Raw genomic sequence first — 15,752 nt, 5'->3', positions numbered from 1 at the left:
CTGCCTGTGAAAACTGAGCAGCTTACTTTCTGTCAGGTTTCTTTTTTCCTCTCACCCTTTACATCATCCATTAATTAATCCAAAAGACCTTTAACTCACAAGAACTGCATTTGGTCAGAAAACACTTTAAGGCACCATTTATCAAATGTGCAGCATTTGATAAATGTTGTTTTATCTCATTTTTGATAAACACTGACTGCAAACTGCATCAGCAGAGATGTTTTAAAAGCTTCTGAGGTGCTGTTTGTAAAATCCATTTACAGTGACAGAATCCCACATTCTCCAGACAGGGGGAAAATGTTCTGAATATCAAAAAAAGAAAAATAAGTCATAAAGCTCTAAGAGTTTTGGAAAGGAGGAGACAAATCCTTTTGGCTGAGTTTAAAGGCTAAAGCCAGAGTCTCCTGTTTCCCCCTCTCCTCCTTGAGTAAATCCTGCTCTCTGACTGTGTTAGTTGATCTATAAGCTTCTATATTCCTCTGCCTGAAGCGTGAGCATTTAGTGCATAAAATCATTGCTTTTTTAAAATATAGACAGCTACTTTTTCTTGTGGAGTTTTGTCCAAGTTATTTACATTTTCTCAAAGCATTTTATGCACATTTCCTGCAAATTTGCATTAATACATTCACACCTGGAAGCTACTTAGTGCGATCACAATTAATAGCTGCTGCTGACCACATCCAAGTTTGGAGACATCAGTTGACAAGTGAGCAGAGATTTTTTTTTTTTTTTTTGTCTGTGTGGGTCTCCACTTACATGTCATCAAGTTGTCACTCTAAACTACTTTGCAGAAGTAGAAGAAACTGAGCTACGGGGAATATCTGGAAATGTTGGTGGGAAGATCAAGAAGTGGTCCAGTTGGATGGTCAGTGTCAGCTCATTTAATGCAGTCTGAGAGGTTCTGGAAAGTTTGTGGAGCATAAGTGGGACAGAGAGTGAGGGGGGAAAGAAAGAGTCATGTCCTTGCAGGCCAATGGAATTTTATTCCTCTGCTGCACCCTAACATGTTGGGATCCTGCAGGTACACCGGGCACTAAAACCTTTAAACTGAACCATGTAATAAATTCAGACATTTACCTCACAGGGACAAAAGCCAGAATCCTGCAGTCTTGGCATCTGTTCCCATTTCTTATATTTTCCAAAGTCTTGGGTCAATGTAATCACTGGCATAGTTGGAACCTGGTGTAACCCCACCCTCCTGCTGCTTGACTGCCTTTCAAACCTGCCAGCAATAGTAGGATTGTCTCTTGTTCTGAAGTCATCTTTGGGCGCCGACCCAGCTGTTCAAACATGCACCACCTGCACTTAGGAACACACCTGTCACAGCACAGAAAAGGTCAGCATGCTGAGAGCAATGTAGCACCAACTGTAAGGCGTCAACGTTCATCAGCGGAGAAATATTACAGGAATTTGGAAAACCTTTGGGATGAAAGCAAACTGTCTTTCTGCCTTGAATGAAAAGATTGTCTTTTGATTGTCATTTTACTGGCCTGTTTAGTAGATATTTGTTTTAAAGAGAAAACTTTATCTTGTTAAATAAGAGTCAACTTAAAATAGTCAGATGACAGCATTAAGTTGAACAGGCTTTCAGTCATTTGTCTTTATAACAAATTAAAGAAATAGTTCAGCATCATTTAAAGTGACAGATGAGCTAAAAGTTGTTTCACAACATGTGGAAAGTTTGACACCAATCTTCCACTCAGATAGATAATCACAGAGGCAGCTCAGGCAGTTTTAATTAAACAAAGCTCCATTTATTTATTTATTTATTTATTTATTCATTTCATGACAGCAAAGAATCAAATTTTTAAAAACTAACACTGGGGCTTCATCAAAACAAAAGGGCAGTTGTGCAGAGACGATGCAGCTGAAGCCGTGCAAAAGTCTAAAGAAAACTGGTCACGCAAGTGATAGACTTTTTATTTATCTCACCACAAGTACATGTGACATTTGAAACAGACAGAAACACACACAGTTGCATATTCAACTAAATTAGGATGGATTTTGTAGGGAGATGGGGGGGACTTTTTGACTTGTGGTGCCAAAGGAGTTAAGGTGAGTAAAATGTTGTTTATTATGCTAAAGCATTTGGGGAAATTAACAAAAAACAGAAGCTTTCCAGAAGAAGTTTCCCCATTTCTTGTTGGTATAACACAGAACATGCTGTCAAGAGAAAATAGTTTCAATGAAAACAGCATGATCCGATGATTAGTAAGCAGAACAATGTGACTGGAATAAAAGAAACATACTGTTTTTGTTCTTTATACAATAAATATCCTTTTTCTTTTTTTATTTAATTACAGTGCATCTGAAAGCTCATAAACAAACACAAACCCGGGGCCAAAAGCAAATAAAAAATAAATGAAAAATCAAACAAAAACACCATCAACATGACGTTATGACTTCTTGTGAGGAAACAGGCTGTTTTGTTTTTGGTACACTAAATGTAAAGTAGTTTGAATCGTGGTTCTGAGTTCAACCTAAGTCAGGCTGAAGTTCCAACTTTTATGTTTTGTCTGCATTTACAACAAAAAAAACAAACTTTTATGGTTAAAAATAATACCAAGCAGAAAGAAGCAACACAAAAACTAATGTGAACCTGCACTGCTTGAAAAACCACTCCTAAATTCCTAAAAGGAATGCATATCACCCGCCACCTCTCACGCCAGAGTTTTAAACTGAGATCATCTCATGTTGAAACAGAGCTGTAGCCTTTCTGGTCAAACACTGAAAATGTGCCATCTCATGTGATATTGCAAGTTGTCACCCTCTGAGTACATGTTAGGAATGAATCGCAGCTACTACCACATCAAATTTGATCTCAATATCTGAGTTACAGCTGCTTTTGTGTTGGCTGATTTCAATAAGCTGTGACAACCATCTTGAAGGACATTGTCTCCAAAAGGTAATAAGTTGTAGATGTATATCCAATAACTATTGCCTGAAAGTTTTATTAAAATATGTCAAATAGTTTGAGATATTTTGCTAACAGATAGACATAATTGACTCTAAACAGTTAATAGCAACATTTAAAACTATCTGCAATCTGTTAGTGATCAGATTATGTGTTGGGGATCAGTCTCAGCTATTATCACGCCAAATTTTAGCACAGCACATGCAAAACTGGCTGACTTAAAGCCATTTTTGTGGTTTGCTGTGGCAGCCATGTCAAATCAGGTTGACTCCAAAGGTTAAGCAGTTGTCGATGTACATCCAGTGGTTGCTTTCTGTAAGGTTCATTCAAATTTCTGCAATGCTTCATGAGATATTTTGGTAACAGCCAGACACATGAACACACACAAGCAACAAAACAAATATCTCTGCATCACCTCACACAGGACACCTCAGTTATTTACTGAATGCAGGCATTTTCTGTTGTATCTGCTGCAGCATTGTAGGTTTGATCATTTTACTCTATAAAATGCTGCCAGTCTCTTAAAAACAGTAGGCTTTACTGTGGATTATCAGTTATAGTTTGTAGGAAAACACAGCTACAGTATATGGAGGAAATGCCAAGTTCTTTAAAGGTGAAAAGAGGTCATTGTAAGTTCTGCTGAGGTGAGAGGGTTCTCTTATAAAAGTGCATTGCAGGTGCTTGAAGGCAGATATATTTTCTAGGACAGCTTTATTGCAGTCATTTGACCTCAGGTCTTACCTGCTTGTGCCTCTTCTACCAAACTCTGCACACATGCTCATACATGTGTGTGTTTGTCTGCCTGTCTGTGGGTCATCAGGTGTGCTGCACAACTAACCTACACTTTCAGATTTATTTTAAAAAAGACAAGCCCCGAGTTTCTGCTTTCCTTTTTTTCACATACTTAATATTTTCCATTGTCTAAGGGAATCTTTCTTTATTTGTATTTCACATCTATAAACAAAGCACAAACTTTTTGTTGTTGCTTTGTTCTCCTGCGGCAACACCCTAAAATCAAACCTCCTTTATTGTTACCACTGCTTAGTTGCTTAACTGTTTCCTAAATTGTTTGTACTCTGCGGTGCTCGGAGAAGTCTTGGTTTAATCAGAAATATCTGCTTTGCCCTTAGATCATAAATCTCTCAAGAGACTAAAACACAAAGGGATGTCTGGACAGGGGAGTAGATGCCTTCCTATGTAATAACATGGCCTTATTGGAAACAGAAGTGACTGAAGTATGTCCAGACGTTTGTTAGGGAAGACTATCTCAAACAGATGTTAAAACTTACCCCGACTACAACCATACATCAACGAGGGAGTGATTAGCAGAGGGGATTTTTTTTTTGTGTTTTAACTGATGAAATTACCAGTAATTTTCACACATCGTCATCCTGTCCGTGCACAATGTCAGGCCCTGCCACAAGATTGGTGACAGTTAACAGGAACGATGATGAGACAATCCCTCAGCAGTCAGTAAACGCCGAAGAGCCGGGGCCATCTGTTACTGAAGCTCAGGAGGTCTGGGTGAAAGTCATTTCTAAATGGTTAAGTGCAGATGAAGCTAGGAGCACACCTGCAGGCAACAAGAGATGATAGGAAACCGAATGAGCTGCTGTAAATCAGCAGAAACAGCCATAAGGACCATTTTCTAACTACTGTCATAATAAATGTCAACCATGCTTGTAAACCTTTATCTCCTTCAATAAGCTAAATCCTGAAAACTAAACTGAGCATAAAAAGTAAGGAAATTTGTGGCTGATTATTTCTTTGTTGTAGCAATGCTTCTTGTCAATAAATCTTAGTCTGTTGGAGAAGCCTATTTATTTCCCATTAAATGGTGCCACATTTGGAAGGAAAACACATTTGTGGGTTGAGCAGCAGAGTTGAATATGTGTTATGCACCCCTGAAAAACTTCTTAAATGTTTTTCAAAAGCCAAACAGCTTATTCTGCTATTGACTCGTCTTGTGTGGTGTGACTTATTGAATTGGATAAATGAAGCCTGAAGAAAAAAGATCTATTGGCAATTTAACAACTTATTCGTTTAACAAACCAGGGCATAAAGAGCATGTGGAAGAATCATACACAGCCACAGCAGCCTTGCACCTCCTCCATATGCTGCTCACAAGCTTGGTCACACACCGCTGTGGGATGTTATCCCATTCTTCATCCAGCATTTCTTGTAAGCCAGCCAATGTGGTTATGTTGGTCGCTCTGGAACAAACAGCACGCCCAAGATGATCTCACATGTGTTCAGTGGGGTTGAGATCAGGACTGCAGGCAGGCAATTCCATCCTCTCCACTGCCAAATTCTGGAGGTAGTTTCTGATAAACTTTGATAAACCCCTCTGGTTGTCAGGCACCTGATTGTCAGCACCTGGGGCACCAGAGACTCAAAACAAGAGCCACTAGCAGAATAAGCTGTTTGACAGAGAAGATCTGTCAAGTTTTTCATGGATGCAACCCATATACTCAACTTTGCTGCTCAACCCTCAAATGCATTTTTTCTAACAAATGTGTCACCATTTAAGGGGAAGTAACTGGTTTACAACAGTATAAGGTTTATTGCTAAGAAGCAACTATTACAACAAAGAAATAATCAAACCAAACACAAATTTCCATGCTTTTTGTGCTATTAAATACATGCTACTAAAAGCATACAGATGTACATTAGACAATTGCTTTTAAATGAATAACTTTTCAAGATAAATTAATTGTTTTATGAGCAGTAAGGGGACCAACATTTGTCTGCAAGTAAAAAATAATTAAGATCAATGAAGCCCTCGATGTCACATTGATTCTGAAATATCATGAATGTGATTCCTCTCTGATGATGTTTTCCATGCAGTTTAAGGAGTTCCTCTCATTGTGCAGTGAGGACACTTGCATTCTGCCACCTTCTCACACAAAACAAATGTAAATTACTCACACATGCTGAACTTGAAGTTTGTGAGTTCCTGCCATCCCTGTGTCCACAATAATCCCCAAGTTAGCCCCTTTGTCAGGGCCAGTCTCAGCATCCCCAGTGACAATCCAGCGGACCCTTCAGCCTCCAGTGCCGGTCCCAGATTCGCCAAGATAACCCTCCTCATCTTCAGGGGTCCCTTGCTGTTCGCCTTCCTGTGTCTCCATATGATTTGAGCAGTTTTGCTTTGAGGCAGAGTTGGCACAGTAGTCTGCAGGAGCAGGCTTAGTTGCTAAACTGGAGCTCAATAGTAAATCAGGGCTACAAGCTTTTAAAGACAATAAAAAGAAATCTTATTGATGCCACAATATTTTTTTACCTATATGTTATAAGAAGGATGTTTTGATTGATTCTCGCTGCTCTCATCAGTGTAGCTTCCAGCAGCAGCTGGAAAAAAGCAGCTGATTTCACTCTAATAACCCAATGCGTCCCACCTGCAATGGATCAAACCACAGACAGATGAAGTCAGCAATAAGTAGCTTGTAGACATAGTGGAAAATTTAAAGCTAGATTTTCCCTAAGGCATACAACTGAAAGAATATTCTTCAGATGGGCAAATTCTTTACAGCAAGTACTAACGTATGTCTTGGACGTTTAAATAGGAAACTTTCTGCTAACCGGTGCAGTGTAAACTTAAACAGGATGTGTCGTGAAGGGGTATCAGAGATGAAAAGATGCCAACTACATGAGACCGGCAGACAAAAAATCTGTTTTTTTTACTCAAATGGCAGAACAAAACCAAAAACACCAGTGAGCAGGTTTTTCAAGAAATAATATAAAATATAAAGCAGGTACAAAACCAGAGGGGACCAACACAAACATAAGGATCTGACAGAAAGCAACAATAACCAGGCAGAATATGCACTAAAAGGTTGTTGACAAATGAAGAACACATGAATGGTAATAAACAACATGACCCAGAAGTGAACCAAAAGTGAAGATAAACTACATACAGTGAACAAAGGGCTTACAGCTTTTACAAATAAAACAGGCTAAACACAAAGAAAGGTATGAGAAAACCAAGACAAAACTTACCACAAACTGGAGAACAAACCTAATTAAAGAGGGGAAAAAAACAATACAAAGCCAGAGCTTTTGTGACACTGAAAGGGTAATTTTCCGCTAATTTAACACTAAAGTTAATTTATATTCCTCCACCAGAATACAGAGTAACAGTGAAGCTCCATTATTTCTTAACACAATTTCATCAAATTTAATTTAGTCCATCTTAGACAAAATAGAGAACCATTTAAAATCCATTGTGTATTCATTGTGGATAGAGACACAGTCCTGGCAAGGGACTGTCTGAGTCCCTTTCTCTTTTTTTCTTTAAAAATACTCATATTTCATCGCATATAGCATGAAGCCAACAATCACCAAGGGGAAAACTACTCTCAAAAGAATAATATTTTAACAGTCTGAGCATGGAGCTCAGTCAACATATCTTTTCTTTGCTTCAGGTCCTGCCAAGCTGATCTGAATTCTTCAATTATGAAAGATTTTTTGGTCATTGTTATGGCCTAAGTTAAAGAATAAGATATGCAAAGATGACATGAGCAGTAAGCATGTGTTTTGTCTTATTTTGTAAGGATTAATGCAGTCCGATAGTCTCATAATGATAAACTCTGAATAGAGTGGACCACTGAAATGCAGGTCAAGGGTTAGATGTTGTTGTGTTTTGTATGTTCTATAGTTTTAGTGAGGTTTTATTTGTTGACTCAGCTGAGTTTTAAGTGTTTATGCTACCTCGTAGGTGTGAAACTATCCCTTTGAGTATTATGAATCAAGTCAGCTGCTTTATTGTTTCCCATAAATTCAGTCCTCAGTGGAGTCCTTGAGCAGATTTTCTTGACACAAGCGATACTCACAATACCATAACTAAAGTATTATTTGCTTCCTGTAAAGAATCTATAGTTTTGTGCAGAGCTTTTACCATTAAGGCCAAGATTAATAGCTATACACAAAACTGTTCTTAGGCAAGTAAATGTAGAGTAACAACCTACAGAGATGATAGTGTCCCTTCAAATGGCCAGAATATAAAAGATCAAGGTGTTCACATTTAGTACCAGGAACAATACTTTGTTAATACTGCTTAGAAAGACTTCCTGCAGTCAGAATGATTCTGATATCATTTGTTTTGCAGCAGAGAAGCCTTTGCGATCCCAAAATGGGAAACAGACAGCTGTGGACAAGGTCTTAAGGGAGAGCTGGCAGCCTTCTATCCATCTGGATGGAAGGCCTGTGGATCGCTTCGTCATGAGCTCCAGCAAACCCAGCCGTTCCCACCGCTTCACCAAACTGAGCAAGGACACTCGCTCACATCCACCGGAGGATGTTGGTAAGGCGAAGTTCAAATGAGAGACTGAGAATGTGAAACATAAAGAGCAGGTAGTCATGACTGTCTGACCCTGATTAAGGCATTCTGCAAACAGAAATGTAAGCAGAAAAAAGCTATAGAGAGGAAAATAAATGCACAGGCTTGGCTTAAATTAGGAAGTGAGCTTTCAAATCTCAGAGTTCTCCAGTTTCTCGAAACAGGAGCCAACAGGGATGAGCAAATCTGTATACAAAGTGGACTCAAGAGTGTGCATGAGTGCATGTGATTAATTTCTTTTCCGTGGATTAGTTCATAATTGGATGTACTGTTGTTGAAGTTTGCCAGAAAGGCAAACAGAAGGTCAGAACTGGTGAACGTGGGCAGGCAGAGGATATTTTAAACTTTAAACAACATGTTTAGTAGTTTCTGTAATCATTCCTACTCTGATTTTGTAAAGCCTAGTTTGGGTTCTTATGTCTCTATAGACAAAAACAGTAGTCTTCATTGTCAAGACAGCACAGCCTGCTTTTGTCATTATTCTATTTTCTTTGGTCTTTGGCATCTTAGAGCCATACTTCATCAGCTTCTAAAAGTCTGCAGCCAACCCTTTTCCAGACCCAGCCCTACTCTTATAACCCAATCCTCTGTGTTGTGGTTACTTGTTATGAGCATGTGCGCAATATAAGTGTGGGCTGTGGTGAAAGCTAAGGGTGGTTCAGAGCAATGAAGTCATGCATTGTCATGTATTGTGTCTCTATTTGTTTAAAAAGAAGAAAAAAAAAACATCCATAGATGTCTTTGTGCGTGTGTCTGCGTGTGTGTGCGGTGCTCAGTGAACGTTGTGGCAGCCCCCTTGTGGTCTCTGCAGCTCCGGTGAGGTTGGCCATAAATCTGAGCTGAGTCTCGGTGTTGCCTCTCCAGAAATTCCTCAGGGTTCATGTGCTGTTCCCAGAGCAGCTTGAGAGCTGCATCACTCATCATAAATAAAGCCGCTCGCTTTGCTGTACATCATTAACGTGTCGGGCCAACCGCAGTTGGAGAAACAAAAAAATAGAAAAGAGTTGATCTGTTATGAGCAAGAAGAGCCAGGTTGGACAGTAACAGGAAAAGAAGATTAAGACAATAAGTCCATTTTCCGCCACTGATATTTAGCAAAACTGGCCTGTTCCATCAATAATGAAGCTGAAATAAACAAGACCTATTAAATAATTAAATAATAAAAATCAAGGCTCAACAGTCCTTGAACGAATGCTTATCACCCTTTCATGCCAGAGTTTTAAACTAAGATTAAACATAAGATGTGGACATTTTGATTAAAGACACACAGACTCATTCAATACTGTGAGATGTTATACTCAGAGCTGTGAATGTTCCTATTATAACATTTTAGCTCAATATCTGTATCTAAGTTAAAGCCACTTTTGTGTTTTTTTAAGGCCAGGTATCTATGGCAACCATACATGACAAATAAAAAAAATCCTTGTGTGTCTTTTTGGTTTTCAGACCCAGAAATCATCAACTTGGATGGCTTTGCTGTGTTGGTCAATCCACCTGTCAACACATCAGCAGGTAAAATCTCTAGCTTTTTATGGAGGAGGTGTGATCCTTTACCAGCCTAACATTTAGGTCAGATTATATCCTTTAAGTCCTTACAGGCAGTGTTATTATAGCTGTCACATTTACTGGTCACTCATCTTGTTGCTTCTTATTGTCTGTTATTCTCCTGTTTGCTTTTCCTAGTAATGAAAACACTGACTTGTCGTGGTTTTTTTTTTTTTAGCTAGGCACTGTATATTTTACTTGTGGGTGATCCAAATCTTACGTACATGACATTGTTTTAATGATGCATTTCACATAAATCCCCACATACTTGCCTGTCAGTCTCAGTAGATCCAATATGACACCATGTTTGCAGAAGAATTGTCGGTTCCTTGCTTATTGATGGGTGAACTCATTAGGCTTCAAGAAGGTGTTGTGATATTTAATCCTGCCACTCTTTAATTAATGTCTCTGTATGTACACAACATGTAGAAAATGACATGGGAGATTTAGTTTTAATAGCTGTTGTTTATTTGGTGTTTTTTCAGGAATCTGAGTCAAATATCATGCACGAAATGACAGAACTTACATATTTTAATTTGGCTTTCATTTTATTGCTTGACAAAACATTTTGAGATCAAATTTGATCTGTATAAAATTATTGTCCAGTAAATTTGCCACCTGGCAAATATTAGAACCACTTATAGTGTCTTAAAGTGAATAATTGACCAGTTGAGCCAAATAACAAGTAACTTTTGACTGTCATCGTTATTATTTATTTTCAGTGGAATAAATTATTACCCTGGTGTTATCCAACTCCAGTGAATACAGGAGTTTAATTTAGATAGTTTCCCTGTCAGTTTGACAGTAACCTAAAAGTTATTTCATTTAAATGCATGGCTGTTGCTATACATGAAAGGTTTGCATTTTTCATGATTTTAAACAAAATAATATGTGGAATAATTTTAGCAGTTTTTTTATTAGCTTTGATTTTTAAAATACATTTAAGTACTATTGTAGTATAAAGAGTGATTTGATAATTCAGTAAACTTTCTAAACTTTCTCTCCCACAAGGCCAATATGAACAAATAAGTGCTTTTTCTGTTCTCCAAACTACCCATGTCTTTGGTGTTGTAGTAGGGAACATGAAGAAAACCTGATCACATCCCCCTCTTAAAGGACGGATTTTTTCAGCCATTGACTTTCAGAGCTAAACATGACTATTGCTCTGCAGTTTAAAATGAATTAGTTTGAGGCAGAGCTGCTCTGGAGATAAACCAAATCATTTTTGCTCAGTTTTACTTCAGTGGTTAATCAACGTTTAGTTTTTGTACAAAAACATCTGGAACAAAACCAAAACCAAAACCATTTGTCAGGATTTTAGCCTGAACCCTCTGAGGTGGGTGTCTCCACTGTAGCAACAGTGATGTGTATCTTTGTTTGCAGGCCAACCTCACAGAACCTTGAGCCATCAGACTAAAAGACAGGCGTCATAGGTTTGGAGTCACTGGTTTAGTTGTCTATGCACTCTGAGACAGGAGAGAGAGAACAAGGAACAATGAAGGGCAAAAAATGGAAAGTTTATGGATTAAAACAAAACTAAACTATTTCTGTTTTAGGTTTTAAGCAGCAAGAGAAGTTAACTAATCAAGAAAAAGAATAGTGCATGAATAAATTGGAAGTTTTTTTAGTCCGTTTGTTGTAATTGATTGTGTAAATAAAGATATATTTAGAACAGTTAGGCTTTGTAATCCAGTGTACTTTTAGCTACACAAAGAAATAATCTTTAGTATTATAATAGTCTTATAATCTACAAGTTGTTTTCTGAGCCATGTTCAAAATAACAGAAGTCACGAACGATTACAACAATAGAGACAGTACTTTAAACTCCCTTTGACAACAGTTGAAATGTGATTTTATTCCCAATTACTGCTAATATTGCACAATAAATCACTGTTCTTACACTGCAGTTTCATAAAAAGCTGAAATTGGGTAACACTTATTCTGAGAAATTAGAGCATCACAGAATATTGCTCTTTAGGTCCAAAGAGAAGAATTCACCCAGCTGTGCTGGCAGGCAGAGGAGAAATCCACGCTAAACACAGACAATAGACTGTTCCAAGTCAAAATAAAACAAATGATGTCTTCTATTCACAGGAGAATTTCTGTTGTGTTTATATTTTTCATCGCAATGTCTTTTCACTGTAAGCACTGAAAGTTTGTTTCAAACTGTACCCAAAGAAGAGTAATCTCAGTTGGCCAACTCTACCTGTTCATTGGATATGAAAACTTTACATCCCAACATTTCAGACCAATAATTTAGTTGATTTTTTTAAATCAAATTCATATTCTGAGCATTCAGTGAACTTATAAGTACTCATTCAGTTGTGCAAATGAGATAGAGCCTTTTCATCTGATTGTAATTATAAGAAATGATATCAGAGACATAGAAAATTCATAGGGGAAAAGAGAACAAATGACCGGAAGGGTCTGAAGAGGTTTGTTCTTATTTGTTTTCTGGTGCTTCATTACTCATCGTTTCATCAGCCTTATAATATAAAGTAAAAGTTGATTATTTATCAGTCAGACTCAGTGTCTGAGAGGTTGTCCAAAGTGCAGCAACTACAAAAATTGGACTAAAGTGGGAAGCAGAACAGCAGAATTTGGAGCAAACCACAGGAAACACAATGCAGTTCCACAGCAAATGGATGAGTTTATGTAATATTCAATCATATGACTATTAAAGAGCAATGAGAGTGGAACAGCAATGTGCAGATGTTCATTACAGGAGTAAGTTTCAACAAGACCCATAAGGCTAAAAAGAAACAGAGCTCAGTTCAAATATGAAGGAAAGTAGCATTTCTTGAAGTAATGAACATCACCCTCTGTCTTGCATGCCAACATTTTAAAATTATCTCATGTGGTCAGTTAGCTCTCAGAAGAAGATGTGTTGGGAATGACTCTCAGCTACTACCACACCACATTCTAGCTCGATTTCTGTCAAATTGAGTGAGTTGTCACCATTTTTGTGTTTGTGAAGGTTCACTAGCTGTGGCAACTACCATGATTCAGTGTTACTCCAATAGTTAATGAACTAAAGATGTACATCCAATGTGTGCTTTTTACATTGTTTCATTAAATTCTGTTCAGTGGTTTATGAGATATTCTGCAAACAGACAGACAGGGTTGACTCCAACAGTTGATCAGCTGTAGATGTACATTCAGTGGTTACTTTCTAAAAGTTTGGTTAAATTTTGTCTAGTGGTTTCTGAGATATTTTGCTCTCAGATCGCTAAACAAACACCCCCTTAAACACAAGCAGTTACATCATTGCCTGTCTTTCATGGCAGTAGGCAAAAAGTTTGAAGACATAACAATGAGATCAACTTGGCTGCTTTTTGACTTTCTTAACTTTATAATAATCCGCTGGCAGGTTTGGTGAAGTCGTCTCAAACCGCAGCCAGAAATCACTCTGCTGCAGGGCGAACAACCAGGGTGAACAGAACGGCACGTCCTGCAGGTTTGACCTTTAACCGGATGCTCAGGAGAGCGCCTCAGTCCTCCTCAGGTCCGAGGCAGCCTGAGAGCGCTGTGGCAGGAACCCCACTGCTAGAAAGAAGACGCCAACGCCAAACCAAGCCTCAGGCTGACCAGAGAAACAGACCTACACCAAAACTTGGTAAGAATATATCTTACATCTTTAATCAGAATAAATAAGCATATTGGGATGATATTAAATTAATTTAAATGCATGATTTTTTCAATTAAATTAGCATTGCAACACAATAAAAAGGCATTTTGATGCTATCCTTTAAGTTGTTTGCTGGTGTGGTTTTTGTCATTAAAGATTAGCTAAGAGGATACATTTTGTTTGGACTATTTTTAGTGTCCATAGTGTAAACCCTGGCCGTGCCTGGTATCCCTTTCTATTCGTAGCATCTGAGTCCGTTCATGTGGTGTCACTGCAGGCACAGAAGGCCCAGGGACGAAGTGCACCCGCCAACAGAGACATAACAGCCAAAACTACACCACCAGGTAGGTAACTGAAGGAAATAATCTTTTACCAAATTTAATATGTTTAGAGTTTGTTTGGACCAAACACTTTTTTTGTCTTTATAAGTTTTTATTTGTGTGTCTTTCAGAGCCACCTGAATATGAAGCCAGGGACATCAGTGTCAGGGTCATATCTCCAAAGTCGGTCCTTATCTCCTGGGTTGACCCTGCTGTTGAAATGGGAAAAGTTGCTCCGGGGGCATCCAGGTAGGCTTTTCTAAAGTGTGCATGTAACAGCTCAAATGTTACAAAGAAACTGAGAGAAAGGATAGAGGAAAAAAATTAACACTGGAATCAAACATTTTTCACTTACTCTGAACCTAGGTCATACACAGTTAGGTTCAGGGAGAAGGGTGAGTCAGCGCGCTGGGAGTACAAAGAAAGCACCCAGAGGAGAATGATGATCGACACCCTGTCTGCTGATGGCATGTACGAGTTCTCCGTCAGAATCTCTCAGGGAGAAAAACACAGCAAGTGGAGTGTCTCAGTATTTCAGAGGACTCCTGAGTCCGGTATGTACTGCCACTGTAGGCTGAAAGAAATTTGTTCTTGCATAACTTCCCATGTTCGGTCTTTTCTCCTTATTTCTGCACGCCACACTTCATTACAATCACCACCTAACACCCCCATGTTATATATTTTTGGCTGCAGCTCTTTCATGATTGGGGCTGTTATATTAAATCACAGAAGCTCCTTAGCTGAGGTTCATTGGAATATCAGAATTTACTGCCTGGCTCACAGTTCAGATCTCCATCTGCAGCTTCATACAAACTGTCATGGGATAGTTTCTTTCAGTTTATGGCAGCTGCATTTTGCTCAGTCAAAGACATTTTGGCAAAAGAGTACTTGCTTTTTTCATGCTTTAAGCAAAACCTTTCCAACCCTTCCTTACTTTGCATTGCCTGTTTTTTACTGCTCCTGTTTCATGTGTCTTTCCATCCATTTTTCCTCTCCTTTCATTGATAGCACCATCTGGACCACCTGAAGATTTTGAGGTCAAGCCACTACGAGGAAAAGGAACTGCGGTCATTGCAACATGGGATCCTCCAGAAGAACCTAATGGCAGAATAACAGGTGAGGCCTGAAGGAATAAAGCTAGATAAAATTAAATACAATCTTTTTGTCTTTTTTGCAACAGACAAAAAAGTTAAAAGTTAATAAAAATAATTTATTTCTGTCATGATAAAGCATGAGCTATAATGTTTTCCAGTAAAAAAAACTTTGAAGCAAACTCTAAAGATTTACATGAGCAATGTAAAGTGTAGAACAGTAACCACCATTTGGCAGCCAGTGAACCATATCCAGCCCACAAAGCATTACAGTATTGATAATGTACGCACAATGTGTGATACAGGAATCAGATGTAGTCCAGCTTAAATAGGATTTAATGATGACAGTTGAATTGAACTTTAAAACTGGTGAGCTGCTCAAAGAAAATAATAAAATGCTGCACCAGAAAATACTAAGCTAAGCTAATAAGCTCCAAGGAGTCGGATTTAAGCATCTGTGACTTAAGCTGTAATTGGTTGTGGCATCAGATCCTGTAAACTTGTTTTCAGTTGATTTGAATGCTACCATTACAACAATACTTACAGAGATGAAGAAGGGGATGAATATTCATTTTTGCCCCCAAAACTTTATGACAGAAGTGAAAATGTCCTTACATTTTGGACCTCAAAATTAAAGATACTAGTTTTCATTTCCTCCTAAATGTTTTTGCTTTACTTCCACAGAATATATCCTGTCTTATGCCCCTGCTATGAAACCATTTGGCATGAAAAGTGTCACATACCGTGGTGGCACCACCACAGCCACCATAGATGGTCTGACCCCAGGAGAACGTTACATTTTCAAGATAAGAGCCGCCAACAGGAGGGGAATGGGACCACAAAGCAAGGTCTTCAGCGTTGTCATGCCACAGTGTAAGCACATTTGACTGTGAACAGCAAATGGATGCATGTAAGC

The 15,752-nt window shown here is 38.4% G+C and overlaps 1 protein-coding gene across 5 annotated transcripts in view; it reads left to right on the top strand.

The window, feature by feature from the left end:
* Positions 1-15,752, top strand: part of fndc1 (fibronectin type III domain containing 1) — a 31,837-nt gene that overhangs the window by 669 nt on the left and 15,416 nt on the right. For 3 of the 5 annotated variants that reach the window (XM_017412000.3, XM_037981546.1, XM_017411999.3), the window contains exons 2-9: positions 8,022-8,216; positions 9,699-9,764; positions 13,168-13,413; positions 13,671-13,769; positions 13,877-13,994; positions 14,112-14,299; positions 14,754-14,861; positions 15,521-15,709. In XM_017412000.3, coding sequence (XP_017267489.1) covers positions 8,022-8,216; positions 9,699-9,764; positions 13,168-13,413; positions 13,671-13,769; positions 13,877-13,994; positions 14,112-14,299; positions 14,754-14,861; positions 15,521-15,709 — 1,209 coding nt within the window. The remainder of the gene's footprint in view (positions 1-8,021; positions 8,217-9,698; positions 9,765-13,167; positions 13,414-13,670; positions 13,770-13,876; positions 13,995-14,111; positions 14,300-14,753; positions 14,862-15,520; positions 15,710-15,752) is intronic. The other 2 variants (XM_037981545.1, XM_037981548.1) reach the window with 2 other exon arrangements.

The sequence above is a fragment of the Kryptolebias marmoratus genome, linkage group LG19, assembly GCF_001649575.2.
Source record: "Kryptolebias marmoratus isolate JLee-2015 linkage group LG19, ASM164957v2, whole genome shotgun sequence".
Taxonomy (NCBI): domain Eukaryota; kingdom Metazoa; phylum Chordata; class Actinopteri; order Cyprinodontiformes; family Rivulidae; genus Kryptolebias; species Kryptolebias marmoratus.
This window is presented reverse-complemented; position numbering and strand designations above follow the sequence as displayed.